The 26,908-nt window shown below is 43.6% G+C and overlaps 1 protein-coding gene across 1 annotated transcript in view; it reads right to left on the bottom strand.

Moving 5' to 3' along the window:
- NIBAN1 (niban apoptosis regulator 1) overlaps positions 1–24,006 on the bottom strand; it is a gene marked incomplete at both ends in the record, with an annotated part of 141,502 nt that extends 117,496 nt beyond the window's left edge. The window contains one exon of the mRNA XM_080698752.1: positions 23,952–24,006. Within this exon, the coding sequence (XP_080554878.1) occupies positions 23,952–24,006 (55 nt within the window). The remainder of the gene's footprint in view (positions 1–23,951) is intronic.
- Positions 24,007–26,908: the final 2,902 nt, after the last annotated feature.

Raw genomic sequence — 26,908 nt, 5'->3', positions numbered from 1 at the left:
GGGGTGGGAATTGGGGAAGGGCTAAGAGTGATGTGTGCATGCATGCCTCCACCATCTTGTAGTCCATTAAGATGTATGGCTACAAGGTACCAGTTTAAAAAAAAAAAGAGTTGCCAATGAAGTTGAATGTTTTAGAAAGTCCTGATAACCACTAAAAATAACTACTGTCGAGTGTACGCAAGAGAACTGTGACAATTGTATGCAAGCTTAAAATCTGTAAGAAGACAGATCTTGATGAGTTCTTGTCAGATTTCTTGACAAGGTCCTGTCCAATTTTTTTAAAAATCAAAACTAAAAACTACAAATGATGGAAAAGTGACCACCAAAAGATTGCTGAACAAATATATACATCTGTTTTGTTAATATATTTTGAATTAAAATTTTAGTAGCTCAGTGGTAATGTATGTTTGGGGTATTTGTTTATTTGTTTGTTGTTGATTGTATGGTACTGAAGGTTGAACTCCAGGGCATTATACCTCTGATCTATACTCCCAGCCCTATCTATCTATCTATCTATCTATCTATCTATCTATCTACTTACTTACTTACTTATTTTTGAAATAGGGTCTTGCTAAGTTGCTGAGGACCTCATGAAGTTGCTGAGGCTGGCCAAAAATCTGCTATCTTCTTGTTTCAGCCTCCCAAGTACTGTGATTACATGTGTGTACCACCATGATGGGCGGTAACGTGTGTTCTCAGCAGGCACAAGAATCTGGGTTAAATCCCCAGCACAAAAGAAAGGAAGAAAAAAGGAAAAGGAGAGGGGAGGGGAGGGGTGAAAAAGAGAGGAGAGATATTTGGGTGGGAGTATAGATCAGTATATATTCAACCTCCAGCATCAAAAGAGAGACAATAAAATAAAATATTCAAAGTACACGTATCTTTGAATGATTTTGGAACTTTAACTATCAAATGCCACTCAAACAGGTAAAATTTCTGATAACCAGTTAGGTAGTGCCTGAAAATATGATCAAACCTGGGCTTCCAGAAGGCAGGTTTCCAAAGGCTCAGTAAAATCAGAATCATGATTTCAGACAAGAGACACTGGGAGAGTAGAACAGCACCCATCTGGCCATGCTGCCTGCCATTCTGATCCCTAACTGTGACCCACCAAGGAGGAAATAATGGAGACGCCTGTATCGTCCTGTCATAACCTCTGATTTCCAAAGGGCTGTGATGTTGAAGGTGGTAGCTGAGCATGATGGTACACGCCTGTCATCTCAATACTTGGGAGGATGAGAAAGGAGGATCGCACATTCATAGCCAGCCTCAGCGACCTGGTAAGGCCTTCTGCAACTTAGTGAGACCCTGTTTCAAAACAAAAATTTAAAAAGGGCTGAGGGCATAGCTCAGAGGTAGAACAGACCTGGGTTCAATCCTCAGTACCACAAAAAAAGAAAAAAAAAGGACTATGATGGAAAAGAGAAAGTGGAACTCCTCCAGAAAAAATATAAGAGAGTGCTGCAGCTCTCAAAAATAGAAATTAAGACCTATGATTTATAAGAACAGCAAGAAGGACACCAAGAAGAGGTGAGTCACATATTTGGTGCCAATGGCTTGATGCTGGAATAACAACATTAAAGGAAAATGGTCTCACTATCTCACTATCTCCTTTGTTAATGTCTCCTCTTCCAAGAATAATGACTTGCAGACTTAGAGTAATAGACTAAATACGGTTGTAAAAAAAGAAATGGTAAAGAGATTGAAAGTGGGCAACGGACTAAGGAGAACTAAAAATAGAACTATATATGATCCAGCTATCCCACTCCTGGGTACATAGCCAAAGGAAATTAAGTCAGGGTATAAAAGGAGAAACCCGCATGCCTGCGTTATTGTGGTACAATTAACAACAGCCAAGCTGAGGAACCAGCCAAGATGCCCATCAACAGAGAAATGGGTAAAGAAAATATGAAATCTATAGCTTATTTTATATAATGTATCTATAATACACATTGTAATATATAGTATATAGGCACATTGTATATAAAGTACATACATAGTAAATATATATATGTAGTGTATATATCCACTGTGTATTATGTGTATATTGTATATACAATGTATACACACACACACACACACACACACACACACACACACACAAAATGGGGTATTATTTGGCCATAAAGAAGATTAAAAACTTGTATTAGTGGAATAAGCCAGACACAGAAAGACAAGTATCACAGGTTCTCTCTTATATGTGGAAACTAAAACGTGTCACCCTGAGAGTAGAATAGCGATCACTAGAGACTGGGAAGGGTATCAAGTAGGCAGAGGGGATGGTAGAAGAAGGCTGGTTGGATATGATCTGTGCCTACTGTACACCTTCATGAAAATGTCATGCTGAACCCCACTTTAGATACAATTGCCATGTGTTGACAAAAAAATTAATTAAGTGGGCAACTGGGTGCTATAAAACAACTATAATCCAGTGTACTGAAAAAATTTACAAAGATTGCTAAGTGGCTGTCAACCGCAGAGGTGCTGGAAGGGTTGCATGTACATATATAGATCTGATTCTCAAAAAGAGAAAAGAGGAGGAATGGAGACTTGTGCATATATACATTTAAGAATTTGAGTTTAATTTAATACCAGGAAAGATATTGAGGAGCTGATATGAATGGGCTAGTTTACAATTTCATGGTTTAAAAACTAGATCACAATGTGTGTGTGTGTGTGTGTGTGTGTGTGTGTGTGTGTGTGTGTACATATATATAAACACTGTATAGGTCATATTTTCTTTATTTCTCTGTTGATGGGCATCTTGGCTGGTATCTGTTTCTAAACTAACCGCTGATATCGAACTTATTGGAGAAATAATAAAGACATTTGTTTTTTTAAAGCAGGATCTAAACCAGAATGACTGCTATTTGGGGAGGGAGGAACACTCTTCATAATTTTCTGAAAAGGAATCTGGCACAACAGGAAGCAGAAACTGCCTTAAAAAAATAAGAGTATAGGATTTAAAACAAAGAAATGCATTGTTTCTCCTACTGTGCTTTCTATTGGCTCAGGTGACATCTGGCCAGGACCCCTGAGATCTCTATAGAAGTGTGGCAAATCCTGGACCCACAAGAGTTTAGGAGGATTCAAAAGCCAAAATGCATTAATGATAGGGAACAATGCTATGTCTGGCTTCAGACATAGAAGGACTAATACTGTATTATTCCGCTTAGATGAGGCATCTAGATTAAGCAAATTCATAGAAAGTGAAACAGAGGTTACTAGCAGATGGGGGGAGTGGGGAGTTACTATTTAATGGGTTCCAAGTTCATGTTGGGGATTGCTACGGTTTGGATATGGTTTCAGCGTATCCCCCAATGGTTCATGAGCTAGACACTCCGTCCACAGTGTGGCAATACTAAAGGTGGTAGGACCTTTAAAAGGTGGGGCCTAGTGGAAATAACTAAGTTTTTAGGGGTGAGTGCCACCCTTGGAAAGGATTGATAAGAGTTCTCAAGGGACCTCAGTTTGCTCCCACTAGAGTGGCCTATTGTACAAGAGTGAGCCTGACCCCTGAGTCCCTCAGGTGTCCTGTCTTGCCACCTGATCTCTTCTGTACATGTCCTGGGTACCACAATGTCATCCACCAGGAGACCCTGGCCAGAGGTTAAACGGATGTGGCCACCTGATCTTGAACCCTCAGCCTCCAAAACTGTGACTCACCTAAACCCTTTTTCTTCATACATCACTACCCTTACGTATTTTGTTATAGCAACAGAAAACAGGCTAAGACAGAGATTATTAAAAAGGTTGGAACAGACATAGTAGCTGTTGTTCTACAGTTTTGTGAATGTATTTAATGCCAATGAATTGCACATTTGCAAATGGTTAAAATGATAGGTATTGCATCGTGTATATTTTACAATTAAAAAAAAGGTCTGTCTGTGACCATAGATCAGACAGACCTGGGTTTGAATCCTAGCTTCTTGTAATTTAAGTTCTCTTCTCTAGTGCTGATCAGGAGCCATAGAACAGGGAGAACTAACTCATGGAGTTTGGGCAGGAGAGGGTGGCAGGGGATTTGGCCAAGAGCTAAGTGTTAGCCAAGATGCAGGGGCCAAACTAGAAAGAATTCAGCCCTGGCACTACTCACCAACAAAATAACTGCCCAAATATGGATTGACTGGCTTTGGGAGGCTGTGGATATCCCAGTTCTAGAGGTACCAAAAGTGCTCACCTGCTTGGTGAGCGCATTCAAACATGAGGGAACCTTTGGTGACCTCTGAATTCCCTTTCAGAAGAGCAAGCAGGTGATGTTTATTTCTTTACCATAATCTCCTTGAACTATGAGACATCTTCAGAAATGCCTCCACAGAACAGTGAAATAGAAAAATAAGAACTGTGGAAGAACTCTCACACGATTCAGTTGTTCAATCTACTCTTGGATAGCACAATCAGAATATTCAAGAATAGGTAATAAAAAGAAAAGAATCCTTAGGAATTAAGGATATTCAAATAGAACCATCATCATATAAGCTCATGGAATTTTCTCCCAAGAGTCCTTTAGATCTACACGGTACCTAAAAAGGGACTAATGCAGCTACATTTCCATCTGAAAGAAATCTAGAGTAAATTAACTCCTATTCAGAACAAATATTTATTCATTTATTCAACACACAAGTATTGATGACAGAGAATATAGAATATAAAAGTGGTAGGAAAATGCATAATATCAGATTTCTGCTACCAGGAGCTCAGACTAGTCACTGTGCCCCAAGAGTCTCAAAATTCAGTGTGGCTGGTACATTATGCACCTATTATGCCTTTCTTTTTCAAACTGTAATTTCAAAACTTGTTCACACTCTGACACCTAAGAAGTAATTCTGAGAAAATCATCAGAGATGCAGATAAATATGTATTAGAGGCTCAATGGAATATCTTTTGTAAGAACAAAAACTTGAAAATGATCTAAATGCTCAACAGGAGCAGAATGGCTAAATCAATTATAAGACACAAAGAAGCTGTCATTCTCCACAGCCAGAAAACGCAAGGGTGCCCGTGTGCGTCACTGTATATCAACATGATATACGTGCTGATGTGAGACTTTAATGCACCAAGAAAAGCATATTTTAAAAAAAGAACTGATGAGGGATTTGTTTGCAGTACAATGTGGAATTGCTATACATAGACTTATACAGAAAACATGGTCCAATTTTTATATCTATGAATATACTTATATGTAGTATTGAGAGACAAAAAATAGAGAGAGAGAGAAAAAAAGAGAGCAAAAAGAAAGAAAGCAACTAAGTCCTTAATAATGGATTGCGGGGTCGTGCATTATTTACTTTTTTCTTTGTATTTTCTTTCATGTCTCATGTAGTAATTTATAGGCAGAATTAATGTTACTTGGCAATATTAAATGAAAACAATGACTTTTAATATTTTCTTGACATTTTTTAAATAAAATCTTCTGAATTTACTACTCCTGACAATTAGTGAGAGATTTGCCTCGCTTCTTTTCTTTGAAACTGGATTACTGTTCAAAGGAATTGGCTTATAATAAGAGGAATAATTACCATTCACTGAGTCCTTATGAACACAGTACACGCATGGCCTAATCCTCATAACTAAATGGCAGTTAATTGCTGTTGCCCCATTTTACAGATGAGGGAACTAAGGCTTCTTAGTAAATACCTGGTGCACATTTACCCAAAAAGGACTCAAATTTGCTACTCTGAGCCCTTGCCACTGAATCACGGAGCCACCCAAATTTTCCTTCTGTTTGTCCAACCAAGCAGAAGTTTCCAAAAGGATAAGGAAGTTGGGTATCAGTACTTGGGAGGCTGAGATAGGAGAATCACAGGTTTGAGGCCAGCCTCAGAAACTCAGCAAGACACTCAGCGAGCTAGTGAGATTTGGTTTTTAAAAAGGCTCGGGGTGTGACCTGCAAGTAGGATTCCCTTGGGTTCAATCCAGGGGGAGGAGGAGGGGGAGGAGGGGAGGGGGAGGAGGAGGAGGAGGGGGAGGAGGAGGGGGAGGAGGGGGAGGAGGAGGGGGAGGAGGGGGAGGAGGGGGAGGAGGAGGAGGGGGAGGAGGGGGAGGGGAAGGAGGGGGAGGAGGAGGAGGAGGAGGAGGGGGAGGAGGAGGAGGGGGAGGAGGGGGAGGGGGAGGAGGGGGAGGGGGAGGAGGAGGAGGGGGAGGAGGGGGAGGGGGAGGAGGGGGAGGGGGAGGAGGGGGAGGAGGGGGAGGAGGAGGAGGGGGAGGAGGAGGGGGAGGAGGGGGAGGAGGGGGAGGAGGGGGAGGAGGAGGAGGAGGGAGAGGGGGAGGAGGGGGAGGGGGAGGAGGAGGAGGGGGAGGAGGGGGAGGGGGAGGAGGGGGAGGGGGAGGAGGGGGAGGAGGAGGAGGAGGAGGAGGGGGAGGAGGAGAGGGAGGAGGAGAGGGAGGAGGAGGAGGGGGAGGGGGAGGAGGAGGAGGGGGAGGAGGAGGAGGGAGAGGGGGAGGAGGGGGAGGGGGAGGAGGGGGAGGAGGGGGAGGAGGGGGAGGAGGAGGAGGGGGAGGAGGGGGAGGAGGAGGGGGGAGGGGGAGGAGGAGGAGGAGGAGGAGGAGGGGGAGGAGGAGGAGGAGAGGGAGGAAGAGGAGGGAGCACTTCCCCCTAGAAACAAAAGAATTGTTAATCTTGTGATAATAAGTTTAACCTGTGTTCCTTCAAAGTTCCCAAACTAAACAAGGACGATGCTAATAGGAATATACTTTGCCCATATTTAAATGAGAGAGTCACGAACCATAATTTAAGTTTCAGCTCCTAGTTAGAAAACTGAGGGTGATGATATCTATAGAAAATTATGCAGAGCCGGGTTCCGGTCCCTCCTCCATCACAGAGAAGCCATTTCATTGAGTAGAGACCAGAAAAGTGTAATAAAAAGCCCCGCGTGGTGGCCCATGCCTGTGATCCCAACTACCGTGGATGCTGAGGCCAGAGGATTACAAACTGAGGACAGCCTAGGCAAATTAGCAAGACTGCACCTCAAATGAAAAGGGCTGAGGATGCAGCTCAGTGGTGGTGCATTCATGGGTTCAATCCACAGAGGGAGGGAGGAGGGAGGAGGGAGGAGGGAGGAGGGAAGAGGGAGGAGGGAAGAGGGAGGAGGGAGGGAGGGAGGAGGGAAGGAAAGAAGGAAAAAAGAAAGGCTGATTTAATCAAGTGTTTATTTAAAACAGCTCTACCTAAGTCTTTTTCTACCCCCACCCTTATCTCTCCTCCCTGGCTCCCTTGAGGTCCATTAATAGAAATACTTCTATAGACTGTGTAGACATGTGAATATATGCCAACATCATCAATCTGGGCACTCTGTATTGGGAGGGAAATGGGGGCACCAAGAGTGTGTGCATGTATGTCATTGTCAACGTGATTTAATTGTGACGGGAGACTGTAATGCACCAATAAAAAGACAAAGTAAAAAATTTCCAAAATGGAAAAGGAAGAAAGGAAAGAAGAAAACCTAAGTCATTCGTGGTGTTGCACACCTGTAATCCCAGTACTTGGGAGACTGAGACAGGAGGATCGCAGGTTCAAGGGCAGCCTCACCAACTTTGCAATTTAGTGAGATTCTGTTTCAAAATAAAAAATAAAAAGGACCAAGGGTATAGCTTAGAGGTAGAATGCTACTGGGTTCAAGCCCCAGTACCAGAAAAAAAATAAATAAAAGGTAAGAACTCCCAGCTGCAACCAAGTGAGTGCACTAGCCCTAATTTAGATGTAGACGACCTCAAGAGATCATAAAAGTAGTCTTCATTATCTTGACAGGAACAAGGACTCCGAGGCCCTTGGTGAGAAGACACACAACTCTTTTATTTTTTCCTGGGTTGTCCAGAACCGTTTTTCCCGGTGAGATGAAGTTTTCAAAAAGTAACTGAGATATGAGCACGAGTCCCCGTAATTTATTTCCCTGCCATAATTTACTTCACATTCTTAGGCAGCCAGGCCTGGGATACCCTTCTTTTCATTCCATCATCCTCCTGATATGTAACAGGGGCCATTAAGCTGGGTATAAAGATGAATGGCTAGAGACGTGTGTGCATGCCTTCAGCAGCCCATGAAATGCACCCAAGAACAATAAAAATATCTGATGACCTGTCATGGAGATGCTTATGCAAATGAGAGCATCCTGATTATACTTCTGCTTGTTCATCTAAAGGCTATCATGAAATATAGATGGGGGAACTTCACTTACTCAGTAGCATCAGAAATAAGAAGCTGCTTTCAGCGGAGGACATGCTAGGAATGAAAATTCATGGCCAAATGCCCAATTTGGCTGGGAAAAAAAAAAAAAAAAAGACAATCATGGACCTAGATCAGCATCCAGGCTCAGTTCTTTGGGAAACAATGGTTCTATCAGATGACAGTTTTTACTGTCCTTTTGAATGATAGCATTTGGCGCTGAAAATTATTTGCAGTCCTCAGAAGTAAAATAGATGGTAAATATTTAGCATCAACATCTTTCTGCTCCTAAATAATGAACAACATTTCTGACCCAAAACTCAATAGAATTCAAGGTGTCCATGAGAATTAAGACAAAAAGAAGTCAGAGCAACTGACAGAGGGCCAGGGGCATACTCACTGGGAAATACGCTCAGCTCAGCTACTCTCAAGGCCCGCCTCTTCCCTCCCTGACTCCACAGTGAAAAAGGACCAGGGCTCTGCTTCAAGGACCGTTTTGCCCACTAAATAGTAGACCTGTGGGTTCTACCAGAGATAATCTCTTTGGGCTTCAGTGTTGCCATCTGCAAAACGAGGGTAACAGCGCCTATCTCCGGAGGTTATTGAGAGAACATCTATAGGGTAACAAGTATGTCCCTGGCAGGTAATTTAGCGCCTCACTTGAGATATGACAGTTACTATTAGTCAAGACATTCAACCACCTACCAGTCACTCCACTGGAATTTCAAACTTAGCATGACCCCAAATGAACTCGTGTTTGCCCTCAGATCTGCCCTCCTGTCCCCACTGCTTCAGGAAATAGAGACTCCATTCTTTCTGCTGTTAAGATCATAAACCTTGCCGGGCGTGGTGACCCACACTTATAATCCCAGTATTTGGGAGGTAGGTTCGAGAACAGTCTCACCAATTTAGTGAGGTCCTATGCAAATTAGTGAGACCAACTTTCAAAATTAAAAAGTAAAAATAGAGCTGGAGCTGGGCGTGGTGGTGCACCCTTGTAATCCCAGTATTTGGGAAGCTGAGACAGGAGGATCACAGGTTCGCCACCAGCTTCAGCTACTTAGTGAACCCATCTGCAATTTAGTGAGACCCTGTTTCCAAATAAATAATAAAAAACAGGCTGGGTTGTATCTCAGCGATAGAATGCCCCCACCAAAAGAAAAAATTACAAAACTTGGAGCTATAAAACCTGGAGCCACTTCTCCGCCCCCACCATAGCACACAAACCTCTTCCTTCAAAATATGTATAACCCGCCGGGCGTGGTGGCCAAGCTTGTAATCCCTGCGCTCCGGAGGCGGAGACAGGAGGATCGCGCAGGTTCGAAGCCAGTCGCACTGGCTTGAGATCCGGTTTCCAAAGAAAATATTTAAAAATTAATCTGGGAGTGTAGCCCGGAGGTAGAAGGGTTCCATCCCCAGTAACACCAACATATATATATATATATATATATATATATATATATAATATTATTATATATTATATAATAATTAATATATAATATAATGATTAATATATAATATATAATAAATATATAATAAATATATAATAATATAATATATAATATATAATAATTACATATATATATATATATATATATATATATATATATATATATATATATATCTCCCAACTACTTCTCACTGCCTCCAGCTACTCCTTAGCCAAAGCAACATAATCCCCGCCCGGATTCTTGCTGCAGCTCCCTTCTAACCCTCCTCCTTCGTCTCTTGTCCGGTTTACAGTCTATTCCCTACGCGGCAGTTAGAGAAATCAGATGGTGTCATTGCCTGGCTCCTAACTGCCCAAGTGTAATAAGAGTGTGAGTCCTGATAAATCCCTGTGCGGTGGCTCCGCCCCTTCTGCTGTGGCTCCTCCCCTTCCGCTGTGGCCCCGCCCCTTCCGCTCCTCCCTCCTCAAGCCATTTCTCGCTCCCATTTCTAGTTCCTGGGCCACCACGCTGGGCTTCTTGCTTCAGGATGCTACCACTCACCATCCTGTCGCTTCTTTCATTTCTTTCTCCTTGCCACCACTTCTATGGATGGAAGTTCACGGGAGCGAGGTTTCCACCTGTTTTATTTTTGTATTTATTTATTTTAGTTCTGGGGATTGGACCACGGAGTATTCTACCTCTGAGCTACACCCACCCACACACACAAACACACCAGCGCTTTCTATTTATTTATTTTTGCGGTACTGGGAACAGAACCCAGGGGCATTCTACCTCTAAACTACACCTCCAGCCCTATTTTTTATTATGAAATTTGGTCTCACTAATTTGCAAAGAGCCTCACTAAATTGGTGAGGCTGTCCTTGAATGTGTGATCCTCCTGTCTCAGCCTCCAAAGTACTGGGATAACAGGTATGTGCCACCACACCTAGCTTATACTTCTCCTTTTAATTAACAATGCAAAACTTAAAGAATATCCTTGGAGAAAGGCTAAGTTTGGGTTGTCAACACACATAGTTTTAGAAAATCCATAGGGAGACATGAAGAGTTTGTGTTCTCTTACTCAGACATCCATTGGTGTCCGTGGTCAGAAAAGGGCAAAGCCCTTAGCTACGGAACGCATCAAGAGTTTCCTAAGAAACTGCCAAACAGCAACATCGAAGAGAGAAGATGTCAAAACATGAAACAAGTCGATAAGTGTCCACTAAAGTTGTCATGGGTCAGCAGACATTCCTTACGGCTCATCTCAGAATTCTACAGGCCTCTGATAATGCAGAGAACATGGGACAACTCCGGGGCCCAGGTGACATAATCTTTTCCAAAGCATGCCGAGTTAGCTATACTATTTAAATCTCAAGAGCAAATCATATGACTTTCAAAAAGCACTCACATTATTTCATTCTTAAAGTGGGGAGGAATATTGCATTGCTAATCGGTCGCTTAAGATAAGAGTCTTATTATCTAAGGCTTTTTCTTAATTCATAACGGCCCCAGTGTGATCCTTTGGGGAATGAGTTGGAGAGGGGGAAATCCATGGGAAAGAAGGCTGAGAAGCAAAAAGGCTAGCAAAGACCCTGGACATCCTCTGAGACTTGGCTACAGAGTCTAGAGTGGGAGCCAATGAAGGCCACCATCTTTTTAACCACTATTCACTCCCGCCTGGCTAAGAGGAAGGAGTAGTCATGTTAAATACTAGGGTTCCCAGTTTCTGTCCCTGTGAAACCAAATCAGGAAGAGATCAGGATTGTCCTGCCTCTTTTTAAGCTTAAAGCATTCAACAAAGTGAAACGCAGGAGAACAGGGTCCAGGAAAAAGCCCTCAGAGCTTCTTTCTTTTGGGTTCATGATGGCATCGATGCCAGCCAGGCTGCCCGTCTATGCCAGCAATTCTCCACTAGCAAGGGGAAGCTATACTTAAATTTTAAAATCTATGGCCGAAGGATATTGCAGACTGGAAAAAAAAAAAGCCTTGTCATTTTCAGAGTTCTTATTTATTACTCTGAATTACCTAGCATATTTTGGGTTGGTCTAGAAACTCAAATCTTGAAAGTTTCTGGTTTGGTTTGGGTAATGACCACAGGCTATGAAAAGAGCTTCGTACCAGGAGTGTGGCTACCTGAATTCCAGTCTCTTATCTGCCATTACTAGCTAGGCGGGTGGGGGCAGCTGAATCAGCCTCTTCGGTTACAATAGAGGGGCCTGAGGAGTTGCTTACCTATAGGATTCCTCGCAGATGAATCGTCTAGGAATCTCGATTCAAGAACAGCAGTGTCAGCCGGGCGTGGTGGCGCACGCTTGTAATCCCAGCATTCGGGAGGCTGAGACAGGAGGATCACAGTTCTCAAACAGCCTCAGCTACTTAGAGAGACCCTCTGCAACTTAGTGAGACCCTGTTTCAAAATAAAGAATAAAAAATAGGGCAGGGAGTGTAGCTCGGGAGGTAGAGTGCCTCTGGGTTCCATCCCCAGACCGGCAAAAAAAAAAAAAAAAGGAACAGCAATGTAAAGGAAATACCATGGGAAGTATTCAAAAAGAAAAATGGTCTCAGTGGTAGAACTCCAATCTAAAAGAAAAGAAAAAGAAAGAAAGAAGAAAGGAAGGAAAGGAAGGAGAGGGGAGGGAGGGAAAGGAAAGAAGGAAGGAGGGAAGGTATGAGGGGCGGGCGACATGAGCTGTAGCTGTGAGCCACAACTGTAATCTTAAATTTGTTAGGAGCTACATTAAAATTTTTAAAAACCAATTCAATTTGTTTTAACCCAATTGTATCCAACCAGTCCCACTTAAATATGAAATTGCTATTAAGTAATACTGAGATCTTTTTTAACATTCCTTTCTTCAGTACTAAACTCTCAAAATTGTTAAGGTCTGAATTTGCATCTTCAAGGTTGTACAGCCTTTGCACTAAATCTTCAAACTTACATCGTATCTTAACCTGGGCTAGCCACATCTCAAGCGCCCAAGTCATCAGTGTCTAGCGGCAACTGGACAGTCTGGGCTGAGAGGGCTTCAACTTTTCTTACCTGAAGATGAAACATATACCCTGCCTTCAAAGTGAGAATCTACTCGAAGCAGAAAAGCTATTCATCAAAAGGCTAGGCTCACCATGTACACGCTGCTATGAAGAAAAGGTGGCCGACAAAGAAAAGAATAGGATTTGTGATAGAACCCAAACATGAAAAGACACAGAAGGAGCCTTCATGTGGGAAGAGGAAGTTTAGACAGAAATAGTTCATGCCACCTTGAGGCCTGGTCCACAAAACCTACCCGCAGAATCTCTCTCCTCTTACCCAGTTACCCTCTTTCCTTATTTGCAGGCATATGCCTAGCATCTACCCAAGGCCTCTGTGGCCCTGAGAATAATGGAGCCAGTAAGCCAAGGATTCTTTAACTGGGACCTATGACTCCTGGGAGGTTCCATTCATAGAATTCAGGGTGTCTGAAAATTAAATGGGGGAAATTTATTTTTCTTAACCTTTATTTTTATTAGCCTCCAAATGTAATTCATCATTTTCTTCACTGATGAAGATAGGCAGCAAACCACAGTCAAGTCTAGAAGTCCTTGTGACTTTGTCACCAATAGTGCTCACAAATGTTCTCATAGCACATTTTAGTTGCTGCAGATCCTAGAATAGTACCTCTTCAAAGGGACAGTAGTTCTTACATCCACCGTAAGACCTTGTTATCAAAGGCATTAGGAGAGAAGCATCTCTTGTTGTAGCAGAGATTCAAAAAAGAGTTTTGTTAACAGCATCTTGGTGTAGTTGTTTTTTAATCCTGTAGTATTGGTTTTTGTTTTTATTTGAAAATGTTAATCTGGGAAAGGGTCCCTCGGTTTCCCCATGGAAAGGGTCCATCGGTTTCCCCGTGGACTCCCCAAGGAGTCCATGGTGCAAGGTGAGAAGAGTCTGGGTCCCGAAAGGACCCTACCCCCCATTCACAGCCCTCACTGTGTCCTGTTGGGTCAGTGGGGTTTGAGGGATGTTTGTTTCTTCTTTTAGCCCACTCTGACTAATGCACGACTGAAATCCAGCTTCAGGACACTGCCATTGGTTACCCCTGCAAGTAGACTCCACGCATACACGCAGGAAAGGGGCTCTGGCAGTGATGTGCTGGTAAATGGGGTCTCAAGAAAAAAAGACATCCACCGTGAATGGTTCCAACTACCAATATGAGGTCATTAAATTCTGCCTTAAAAAGAGATGCCCAGAGCCAGAGCAAGCCTGTACCTGGCATATACCTGGAATGGCTCTGCCCCATGAGAGTTCCCAAAAAAAAAGGTGTCTTCCTATTGTCCCTCCCTCGTCTTTTAGGGAGAGGTTGGTGTTTAACCTTGAGAAAGTTACTTAAAGGTTTCTATTTAAACCATTGTGCCTGCCTCCTTCATAATGAGTAAATAAAGCAGAATACCTTACATGCAGTAATTTGTAAATTCAACAAGCTGTTGAAAAGAATCTAATTAGTACTAATTACAATACTAGAGTGTCCCAACACATTATAATGCCATTGCTTCTGTAGCGGCATTGTGTTTAAACACTCAAACATTAATTAGTCTACTGAACAAATGTGAGATAGGTATTATTTGGCAGGCTGCGAGAGCCAATTATTTACTCTGCAAAGGCCCCAATGCCATTACTGATAGTAAAACAAATTGATTAGCATAATAGCAGGACTGGGAACTCTGGGAATCACATTACATTTATTACATTATCTTATTTATTTCTGAGCTCTTTTCTTCTCGTCCCAGTTTCACATAAGAGAAACAGAAGGCAGCCAGTCTGCGGATTCAAAAATGTACAGAAAATCCAGCTTCAGATTCAGCAAGTCCTCAGGAGACTGCCACGGCTGTTTTGCAAATTTGAAAGCTCCATTAATTAGGCTTTTGTGCCTTGCCTCCCAAATATAAATATTTCCCTTTATAATGAAGAATTTGCCTAAAGGCATCATTTTCTTTCAAGTTAAAATGATCTGCAATGGGGCTTTCACCTATTTGTAAATTTCACATTATGCTTTGCTAACATTTAGATGAATTTTAATTTCTGGATTAAGCTATTCATTATCGACCATCTCATCCACTGAAAATATTCACTTCAAAAATTAGCCAGCTCATTTAGAATTCAGATATGAAATCAAAGGCTTAGTAAGTGTTTCAACTTATACCAAGGGACGGGTAATGGGTTCTGCTTATCTGAAATACTAACAGAGCTGAGACACGGCTCAAATCCTATCAAGCTGAGAGTCCTTTCCATTAAAGAAGAAGGCCGCGTGAAACTGGGCACACGCCTGCAATTCTGGTACTTGGGAGGCTGAGAGAGGAGGATCACGGGTTCGAGTACAGCCTTAGCAAGTTAATAAGCCTTCAGCAATTCAGTAAGACCCTGCTTCCAAATCAAAATAAAACCGAGCTTGACGTGTAGCTCAGAGATAGAATGCCCCTGGGTTCAATCCCCAGAAGAAGAAAAAAAGAGGCCATGCGAACATGGAATTTCTGGAGGATGTGAAATTATCCTGTTCTTTTTCCGAGACATTTACTTACCAGCCACATAGTAGGCATTCAGAAAAAAATGTTAACTTTTACTACTACTCTTATCATTTCTCAGACCAGGCATTGCTTCTAATTAAGAACTGACATCTCAGTTGATTTGCATAGGTCTCACTCTAAAATTCTTATTTACTTTGAATTTAACCAGTGCATTTCAATTATTGTTACTCACTTCATCCTTCTTTCTGACGTAACCATTTTAAATATTTATACTCCAGATACTACACATTTGTCATTGTCACTAATAAAGTTTCTCTTTATTCTAACTCTAAGCCTGTGTCAGCATGGCCTGGGTAATTATTCAGACATATCTAGATAACACATTTAGCATGACTTACATAGGAAATAATTCTTTAAACAAACACATTCAACCCAAATTTGGAAAGGCTCTGAATTCTTTGGAGATAATCACAGTAATTGTTACTTGTCTTGAGTGAGCCCCAGAGTTAAGGGGACACGAACACTATTAACAATGTCCTTTTTGAAAGAACATATACAGCCAGGCATGGTGGCCTATGCCTGTAATCCCAACATTTGGGAGGCTGAGACAGGAGGATCGCAGTTTGCAGACAGCCTCAGCCACTACTTAGTGAGGCCCTTTGCAACTCAGTGAGACCCTGTTTCAAAATAAAGAATAAAACGTAGGGCTGGGGGTGTTGGTGGTAGAATGCCCCTGGTTTCCATCCCCACTACTGCAAAAAAAAAAAGAATATACACAATTTCACTTCATTTTTTAGCTTTCCCAAGGCTGGGATAACAAGCGTGCGCCATCACACCCAACAACCTTGTCTGCTGAATCCATCACACCTGTAATTCCTGACTTAGTTTCTATTGATTTACTTTTTTCACAGTCAGCCTTGCAGACTGGGGTTCATTTCTGCTCACTCCTACTGAGGACTCAGCCCACTGACCTATCTTCATACTTGGGATGATGGGAGCTTGGACTAGGCCCATCTTGGTGACCTTTAAAAATTGTTTGGCCCTATAAATTCAGAGATGCATGACCTTCTGTTCTAGAAAATGGCCTTATATTATTTCTTTGACAGAATTTTCTCCCTTCATTGTCTTTCTTCTCTAATAACCTGTTGAAACTTTTGAATTCACCTTAAGCTGTTTTTTTCTTTTTTTGGTGGTACTGGGGTTGGAACCCAAGGACTTATTTGGAAACAGGGTCTCACTGAGTCGCTGAGAGCCTCACTAAGTAGCTGAGGCTGGCTTTGAACCTGTGAGATCCTCCTGTCTCAGCCTCCCAAGCGCTGGGATTACAAGCGTGTGCCTCCATGCCCGGCAACCTTAAATGTTTTTTTTTTTTAAATAATGCCTTTTCTATTTTCTATCTTTTGATCTTTGTATTCTATTTTCCAAAATATTTCCTCGATTTTATATCCCAAAGCAAACAGTTGGGTTTTGACATTTTTAACCATCACATTGTTCATTTCTAAGAGCTCTTTCTTATTCTATTAGAGTTTCTTCATCACATTCTGAACCTGTTTTACAAATTCAACAGTCCTCTTATTTTGTAAGAAATCTGTTGTAGTTGTAATTTTTTTTGTCCTTCCATTCATTCATTAAGCTATTTGTTTATCAGGGACCATGTTTCAGACAGCCATCTATTTGCTGCAGAGAGAGCAATGAATCAAACTAGTCTCTGCTTTCATGGAGCTTACATTCTGATGGCAGTCAAGAGGCAATAAAATATTAATAGACAGGGTGGGGGAGGGAAATGGGGTAGAAATTGAGAAAGGGCTAAATGAGTGATGTGTGCATGTATGCCTCTACTATCATGGACTCCATTAAGATGTATGCCTACAACGCACCAATATAAAAATTAGTACTCTCCTCCAAGCACACCTCTCTCCTCTTGTTCACTACTCCAAACATACTACCCTTTCTCCAGTTCTTTCCAGTTCTTCCCCTTCCTTCCCCTTCTATATGAGGTTCTCTCTACCCAAATGATCCTTCTTTTGATTCTTCACATAGGTAGCACTATATGATCCTCCTGAACACCATATCTTACATATATCTCATCCCCTCCCTTATCCTCATCACCAGTTTTCTACCTTGATGCCCTTTTTATTTCCTCTTGACACATTTCAAAAATTGGTAATGTTGCTGATCTATACAACAGCTATGCATTCTTTCTTCTTGTAATTGAACCTAATTTGGTTCAGGTCTCAAGATCTTCCTTATAACCTGTGACTTAGAAAAGTGGTCCAAGCTCCAGTTAAGGGGTGAATCTTCATTGGTCTAATAAATCATGTTAATTTCATACTCATGCCAGTGATGGCTTAGAGAGGAATGTGTGACTTAATTCTGACCAGTGGGGTGTCAGGGAAGTCTGCAAGGGAGGTGCCTGGAAAAGGTTTATTTGCTCTTATAGAGAGACTCAAAGAATGGACTGTGTGTGTGTGTGTGTGTGTGTGTGTGTGTGTGTGTGTGTGTGTTACTGGGGATTGAACACAGAAGCATTCTACCTCTGAACTAAACCTCCAGCCTTATTTTATTTTTATTTTGAAACAGGGCCTAAGTTGCTGAGGCTGGGCACGAACTGAATGGATCATTTTTTAAGTCTCAATGAATGAACAAGTCCTGGCAATGCACCCCCAGGAGTACTAACATCAAAAAGAAAAGACAAGCAGATAGTATATACTATCAAATGAAGAACTCAGCAGCACCGATAGGAAGCAAAAGCCTTCTCAGTTAAGTCCAGCCACCAGCTGGTCCACCCCTTAAGTATCCACAGAAAAGGCCACCAGCAAAAAATAATAAGTAGAAAAAATAATAAATAGAAGTACCCAGCTGGTCCCAGTCCAGATAGAGGGAAAAAAAAAAAAAAGCATGATTAGAGACGGTATCTTTAAAGTATGTGACAAAAGGATTCATCCCGAGACTGGTCAAGCCTCTATATTTGTAGAAAAGACAGGAGGAATGTGTGGACCTGTGCCATGAGCAGACTCCACTGATGTGTGGGTCAGTGGAGAAAAGCCCACCCGCCAATCAGCCCAGATCCTTCAATAAATAATTTACAAGTAACAAAGAGGGGGATAGAGGGGGAAATTTGTAGATAAGACAGACTTGAAAGGCATGTTCTTAAGTGTGTAAGTGATTAGTGGGGTGGGGTGGGGGAAAGCTCACGGAGTCCTCTGTGCATGGCTTCCTCTATTGCTCTGAACTTCATTAGGATATATGATTAAAACACACCACTAAAACTACATTTTTAAAAGATGACACAGTGTTTTTTAAGTGCACAAGTGTGTGACACAACTATAAGGAAGCAGAAGGAAGTAATTAGTATAAATTCTAAGGTTGGTGGTGTGGCAGTCTGTGACTGGGGTTACCGGGGTAGCCCCTACATAAGATACCTCCTGATACTCGTGCCTGTGTGGAGTCCCCTCCTCTGGAACCCGGGTGGCCCTGACACTTGCTTTACCCAACAGAATTTGGCAGAGTAACGCCATATTCCCTGCTTCCGCCTAGGCCATAAAAAAGCCCTAGCACTTTCTAGAAGCGTTAACATCCTTGTAAACCCAGATCCACTCTTTTTAAAAAGACTGATGCTGTACCAGAGAGACTGTGTAGAAAGCCACACGGGGAGAAGCAAAGCCTCCCCAGTTAAATCCAACCACCAGCTGGTCCACACTGAACCCAGGGACAGGAAGGACCACCAGCAAAAATAAGAAGTAAAAAAATAAAATAAAAAAGAAGTAGAACCACCCAGAATTCCGGTCCAGATAGCAAAATTGTGAGCATATAAATACATGGGTAGAGCCAGTGTCTTTAACATAGTTTCTTGAGCAGCAAATAACTGAAAGTGGTGGTTATAGTTTGGAGAAACAAACAGATTGAAAGTTGGGATGAAGCACATGGGATTTTTGTGACAACCAGTGAGGTTCTTACTATTCTGCCCCAGGTTATGGCTACAGAGATATTTGTCTTATAATGATTCACTAAATTACGCATCTTTTTGTGTGGTTTTCTGAACCTATGTTTTATTTTTAAATAGATAGTTTTTAAAAAAAAAAAGGAAAAAGAAACCCACGTGATTTGACATAGAGACATTTACTCATCTTTCAAAATTCATTCAGACTGGCCGGGCGTGGTGGCGCACGCTTGTCATCCCCGCGCTTGGGAGGCAGAGACAGGAGGATCGCGCAGGTTCGAAGCCAACCGCGCGCGCTGGCTTAGGAGACCCTGTTTCCAAATAAAAATGTAAAAATAGGTCTGGGATTGTAGCCCGGAGGTAGAAGGGCTTCCAGGAACCCGAGTACCACCAAAAAAAAAAAAAAAAAAAAAAAAAAAAATTCATTCAGACTATGGACTTTATTTTTTTTAATTCTTCTGAGATCCTAGCTATTCATTTATTCTAAACCCATAGCCGTGTTCCATGTAACAGCGAGCATAGAAATACAAACTTCTCTGGGTCCTAGGCCCTGCAATTTGCAAAGCTGAATTGATTTTTTTCATATAGCTAAACCTTTTATTCTCTCCTCTAAGTGAGAAAAGCATGGAGTAACAGCAACAAAAAGGCACTTTTAAAAGCTGGCTTGCATTTTCTTATGGGCAGTAATTTGCTAGTCTTTTTTTCCAGTTTCAAACGACAAAGTCTGTAATGCATTTAGGGTTTTGTTTGGTGGTGGTGGTGTGTGTGTGTGTGTGTGTGTGCATCTTAGTGTGGCGCTGTTAGAATTTCGCCTTCGTGTCCCATGCTTCAGTCACTGCAGCCGATGGCTGCCTCCACTCCTTTGTCTTCCTTCCCTTTATCCTTCACCTTCACTCCTGACTTCGAATTCATTTCCCGTGTCACGGTACAGGTTGGTCGCTTCTTGGAGTCATGCTACCTCGTTTTACTGACAAAAATTTTAAAAATTAAAATTTCTGATTAGGAGATTAAAATTCACTGCCATAATTCACACTGCATATTTTGTAAAATTTTCACAGTACATTTATTTTTAATGAAATGAGAAAATACCGCTACAAATTGTACTCCTGCCGCTGACTTCCTATGGATCTAGTTCAGACCTGCCCAAAGATTATTTGTTTTTGTTTTTGGTGTTTTTTTTGTTTTTGTTTTTGTTTTTGTTTTTGTGGTACTGGGGTTCCTGGAAGCCCTTCTACCTCCGGGCTACACTCCCAGACCTATTTTATACTTTTTTATTTGGAAACAGGGTCTCGCTTCGAACCTGCGTGAACCTCCTGTCTCCGCCTCCCAAGTGCGGGGATTACAAGCGTGCGCCACCGCGCCCAGCCTGCCCAAAGATTATAATACTGTAAAACTACAAGCCGTTCAGTGGCCCGTAACAACAATAAATAATCAAAAGTACTGTCATCATTTTGGAAGTTGCAATGCCTACAGTGTCCTCTTTAAGCCAATGTCTATAGTCAAAGGAACTATTTTACCAAGACCTGTCTTGATCCGGCATCGGACTTTGGGGTTCATTAAGGCTTGTATTAAGATCCTCAGAGACAAGGTCACTGTCCTTCCCATAAGTACTGCAGAAAATGTTCACCTGTCTTGGCCTCCTATCTTTACTTTTTTTTTTTTTTGATTGATTAGAAAACTCTGTTTACAAAATCGTTTATGGCTTTGCAATATTACATTAGGGATTCCCATATATGTATGTATATGCATATTACCTAGAGACTAACTCCTAATAAATAACATATTTCCAAAACAGCCCTGTGAGCTGGACGAGGTAGCGCACGCTTGTAATCCCAGCATTTGGGAGGCTCAGCCAGGAGGATGGCAGTTTGCAGACAGCCTCAGCTACTACTTAGTGAGGCCCTTTGCAACTCAGTGAGACCCTGTTTCAAAATAAAGATTAAAAAATAGGGCTGGGGGTATAGTTTGGAGGCTGAATGTCCCTGGGTTCATCCCCAGTACTGAAAAAAAAAAAAGAAAAAAAAGAAAAAACAGCCCTGTGACACAGATGACCAAGTTCGGCAGTACCCAGTTCGAGGGGCAGCTCTTAAACTTGATAAGCATATCAAAAGGATAAATTTGTGTGTGTGTGTGTGTGTGTGTGTGTGTGTGTGTGTGTGTGTGAACCCAGGAGCATTGTACCTCTGAGCTACACCCCCAGCCCTATTTTTTTAGTTTGTTTGTTTGTTTGTTTATTGGTGGTACTGACGATGGAACCCAGGGCCTTCTACCTCCAGGCTACACTCCCAAATCTATTTTCTATTTTATTTGGAAACAGGGTCTCTTAAACCAGCTGAGGCTGGCTTGAACCTGCGAAGTTTCCTCCATCTCAGCCTCCCAAGCAGGGGATAACAAGCCTGTGCCACCACGCCCAGCTAGTCTTTTTATTTTCGAAACAGGGTCTCATTGAGTTGCAAAGGGCTTAGCTAAGTAGCTGAGGCTGTCCACAAGGACCATGCCTGGCCTAAGGATAGGGTTGTTTGGTTGTGTTTTTTTTTTAACACACACAAAATAAAGTTAAGAAAACAGAAAATATGGAGTAGCTATTCTCCATATCAGCAAAATGTACCAAGCTCAAAAGAAGTGCATTGCCTTGGCTACAAGGGCTTTCTCTCTTTCTTATTGGTACCATCTTTGGGCTTTCTTTCTTCCTTATAATTGTACATGATAGTGAGATTCCCAGTGCAACTCAAAGAGCTTTTAAACCCAGATTTCGCTAGTGGCTACATTATGAAAAACAGATCATAAAATTATATTTAAGCTTTATAGTCATTCCCCAAATTGTTTTGCAACAGTTAAGGCAAAGCTTGAGAAATGCACACAGGCGAAAGGATGGGTGGAGGGGTAAAGACAGGGTTAGGGTTTAAACCGAGGACCTGAGGCTTCAAAACCACCAAGAAATCCCAGCCCCGTGATCTTGCTTTCCTCATGCACCAACAATTCACAACAGCACGTATTTTCCAAGATTCTTTTCTCTTTTGGCAAGACGAGCGTTCTCACATGAAGCCCTGTCTCCTTTTCTCTGGAGCTGCTCTAGCGTTAACTCTTCTCTTTCCTCCCCCTGAACACCTACTTTTAAAGTGCCCCCAAATATAGAAAGGGGAGAGAAAGCTGAACCAGATGGACGCACCGAGCACTGGTAGTACTCATTCAGATGCATTCATGACGACGAGTCCTTCTTGGGCCCTGCCTTGGACTTCCGTACGTGTAATCATTGGTTTCAGAACACAGAGGGTGACACACTTTCTTTACAACTGCAGTGCTCCTACGAGTCGCAGCAATTCTCAGGACCTTGACATCCTCAAGTTTACTGCTCCTATTGCTGGACTTGAAGTGCTTATTCTCCATGGCTGTCTTTTAGGTGCTTCTACACTCTCCAGTAAAACAAAGTCTTATAAAGGCTATAAACGTCAACTTGCTGACAACTAACTGCAAGTCCTTTCTCACCAGGCTCTGCTTCGTTTCTTAGCCCTCCCGTCTGGCAAAAACAAGCACACGGCCAAATTTTTTAGACGAAGGCAGGTTTAGTTTAGCTAAATAAAACATCCATCTTTTCCCCATTTTTAATAAACAACAGCAGAGGAATATGTGACCATAAGTTTTATCCCCTGACAGTGTGGGTTTACTGCTGATCTTCTACCTCCAAAAAAAAGCATTCCAGCAGGAATCTGGAAATTCAATTTCAGTCCACTGCCCTTCGAGGGCCCTGATTTGATATCCTTTCAAAATACTTTTAACTGTGGTGGTGACAGAACAAACATGGCATAAGGACACCAAATAATCCCTTTCCTCTTAGGGAAGGCTAAGGACCAGAAAGAAGTGTCAGGAAGAACTTGGCCACTTCTGTAAAGAATGAAGGTAAAACTTAGAGTAATATCTACTTTAAAAAGTATTTCTGAGCCGGGTGTGGTGGCACACCCCTGTAATCCCAGTACTTGGGAGGCTGAGACAGGAGGATTGCAGGTTCAAAACCAGCCTCAGCTGCTTAGTGAGGTTCTTGGCAACTTGATGAGACCCTGTTTCCAAATAAAATATAAGATAGATCTGGGGGTATAGCCCAGAGGAAAACAGACCCTGGGTTCCATCCCCTGTAAAAAAAAAAAAAAAAAAAAAAAAAAAAAAAAAAAAGTATCTCGGATATATCAGGGTTAAAACGTCCACACTCCACTCACAAGACAACCAAACGTCAGGTCGTGGTTGAAGACCCGGTTGGGCTGGGGATCAGATGCTAAGCACACCGGGGAGATAGAGTCCTCCAACTTCCTGCAGTCTCCGTGCAGTTTGGTTTGTGTTTTCATCTGCCTCTGGGTCTTCCCTGAGTCACTCCATCACTGAGGACCTCCCCCAAAGCAAGCTTCTCTCCACCTATAACTTTAGCAACTGTTACAAAACGCGCCAGAGTTCCTCTCTGGGGAGGGAAGGGAAACTTACAACCTGGGAACGCAGTGACTTGGGTCCTTTCTGCTTCTGATGAAATCATCCCCAAGAGAAGCTGGTGACTCCCCCCCCCACCCCCCACCCCCGTGATTTAAAAAAAAAAAAAGCCATCATTACAAGGAGGGAAAGTCTGCATTACAGGACGGGAATCCCCAGGGAAAACTCCAGAAGTCAGGGGTATCCCCCTGAAGTTTTCTTCGCAGCCAAGTGCTGAAACTGCTCAGAACTGAGTCCAGCACCAACAGGTACCAGGAGGCGTTTCCGGGAAGAGGGAGAACTGAGACCCGGGCAGACAGCGCGGCATCCTGCACCTGCCTCCCCCAAGCCATCCCCATCCCCTGACCCCAAGCCCAAGCAGGAGCCGCAGCGCAGCGGTGTCCCTGCAGGAGACCTGGCTGGGCGGGCGCGGGGCCGCCGTCCCGCAGTCGGGCGGGGGCCGCGGGCGTACCTCGGATGTAGGCGCACTTGCCCTCGTCCAGCTGGCTGGATGCGGCGCCGCCCATGGCCACCGTGCGGTGTGGAGGACGCAGAGGCAGCGAAACCCAGCCCGCGCCCAGACAGACTGGGAAGGTGGATGCGACGTGGGGAACCGGCTCTGTAATAAAGGGCCAACTTCCTCCGAGAGGCGTCGCCGTCCCGGGCGCCTCCTCCAGGCCCGCGCCCTCTGAGGTCTGTGGGCTGGCCCGGGGGCTGGCCTCCCGGCAGCGGCCCAGCCTCGAAGAAACTCCCGCTCCTTCTCCGTCCGCACCGCCTCCGCTTCTGTTCACCCATTAAGGGAACCTCTCGAAGGGAGCTGATCATGAACCAGTGGACTAAAGCTCCTGAGCTGGAACTCTTCCCCCAACACCCCCCCCCCACACACACACACAGAGGCATCCCAGCAGGTGGAGGTCACACTGGGGCGCTTTGCACGCTCTCCTGTACAAGAAGTGCCGTCCTCAGGGATCCCCAAAGAGCCCGTGCGAAATGCAAACGCTCAGACCCGAGCTGGAAGCGCACCCTGAGCATTGAAGTACTTGGGAGGCTGAGACAGGAGGATTGCGAGTTAGAGACCAGCCTCAGCAGCCTAGCGAGATTCTCAGTAACGTGTATCAAAATGAAAAATGAAAAAATGGAATAGGGCTGGGCGGTAGAGCAGAGGTAGAATTGTCCCTGGGTTCAATCCCCAATGAAAGACAGACAGACAGTCAAATGGTGAGGCTCTCCCTCTCCCCCCTGCTATAGCACCCACCCGCCCCCTTTTATACACATTCTATCGCTCGCCCCAATTCAGATCTCTGAGAGTAGAGCCCAACAATCTATTTTAAGGCCCTTTAAGAGAAGCCCAGAATGGTGGCTGACATCTGTAATCCAGCTACTGGGAGGCAGAGGCAGAAGGGTCACAAATCTGAGGTCAGCCTGAGCACCTTAGTGGGACCCTGTCTCAAAGAATTAAAAGGGCTGGGTATGCCAGGCGTGGTGGCCCACGCTTGTAATCCCTGCGCTTGAGAGGCTGAGACAGGAGGATCGCACAGGTTCGAAGCCAGCCTGGCTGGCTTAAGAGACCCTGTTTCCAAATAAAAATATGAAATAGTTCTGGCAATGTGGTCCGGAGATAGAAGGCCCCTGGGTTCAATCCCCAGTACCACCAATAAAAGGGGGAGCTGGGTATGCAGCTCAGTGGTAGAGCATTTTCTGCCCTGGGGGAGGGTGGGGGCCTCCAAAGAATCCCCATGAGCTGGGAGGGATGGTGCACACCTGTAACTCAATATTTGGGAGGCTGGGAGGGGAAGATCACAGGTTCAAGGCCAGCCTCAGACACTGAGCCAAACTGTTTCAAAATAAAAAATGAAAACGGGGTTGGGGGTAGATCTCAGGGGTAGAAGTCTCCTGGATTCAATCCCCAGTACCAAGAGAAAGAAGGAAAGGGAAAAAGGAAGAAAGGAAGAAAGAAAGAAAGAAAGAAAGAAAGAAAGAAGAAAGAAAATCTCCTGAATTCTCTGAAATATGAGGAGGCAGTGGTGGGCTACAGGTTCCTGAAGCCGAGAGCCTGGGCCAAGGACAGAGTGGGAAACGAGAAGGGCAGGGGAAAGCCTAGGGAAAAACTAAGGCAGAGCCTTCAACTGCTCCCAGCCCTGAAACCACCTAGGACTTGATGAAAATCTGTCCCTGCACCTGTAGGCGCTTCACCTTCTTACAGAACTGGAAATACCTCACTAGAAAAGACATTCGCTCCTTTCCCACAGCCACTGTTTAGCTTGGCAGCCCCTCCCAAGCCTGGACAGAGGGGTCGCCACGGATTTTATCCTATTCTTAGCAGTCAGACTTGTAGCAGCTCCTGTTGACTTAACCACAAGGTCAGATGGTCAGCATGCACCAGATCCAAGCCCGAAGAGGACTTCAGGGGCCCCTCATCCTGTTTTAAAGTTAATTAACTAGCCAGGCATGCTGGCCCGTGCCGGAGGTTGAGACAGGAGGATCACAATTTGAAGGTCAGCCTCAGCAACTAGTGAGAGCCTCTGCAACTTAGTAAGATCCTGTTTCTAAATAAAAAATAAAATAGTGCTGGGGGTGTAGCTCAAAAGTAGAAAGCTCCTGAGTTCAATCCCTGACACCAAAAAAAGTTAATTGACTAGTATTTTAATACAAATATTTCTCAGAGCTCACAGTCTCTTACACAGTACATCCCAATACATCAGTAAGCTCTGTCAGTGCCACGTTCAGAATATGTCCAATGTCCATCCAGTACTATGCCCCCACTGCCGTCCACATCTCACCTGAACAGTCCAGGGCCTCCTAACTGGTCAGCTCCTCCAGAAGAAAAGCCACACAGCCCACGATGGCCTGGACTCTGCTTTCCCGCCAACCTCGTGGGCCACCACTCCCTCCCGGCTCTCTCTCCGGCCCTGGGGCCTCTTTATTCTTCCTGGAGGCACCAGCTCAGGGTCCTGGCACTTGCTCATCCAGTGCCTCTGCTGATCCTTCCTCAGGAAGCCTCGTGGGTCACTTTCTCAGCCTCTCACTTTTGTCCAACCTCTCCTTACCTGCTAATATCTTAGCCAGGCAGAGAAATAATACACATCTGTAATTTCAGTTACACATAATACACATCTGTAATTTCAGCTCTTGGGAGGCTGAGACAGGAGAATCGCAGGTTCAAAGTCAACCTCAGCAACTTAGCAAGACCCCTTTCCAGTAAAATAAAATAAAAATGTGGTGGGGTATAGCTCAGAGGTAGAATGCCCCTGGGTTCAATCCCTAGGGCCCCCTCCCCCTAAAATGCTAATGCCTCAGAGCAGCCTTCCTTGACCACTATTTTAACACCAGCTCTTATTTCTTTGTCCCCTGTTCCTTGTTATTTCTATCACGTAGCATCATCTAATATTTATTTTTTCATTTGTCTGCCTTTCCCCACTGATTCATATA

This window comes from Muscardinus avellanarius (genome assembly GCF_963383645.1).
Source record: "Muscardinus avellanarius genome assembly, chromosome: 7".
Classification (NCBI taxonomy): domain Eukaryota; kingdom Metazoa; phylum Chordata; class Mammalia; order Rodentia; family Gliridae; genus Muscardinus; species Muscardinus avellanarius.
The sequence above is the reverse complement of the archived record's forward strand: the minus strand, read 5'-3'. Positions and strand labels throughout refer to the sequence as shown.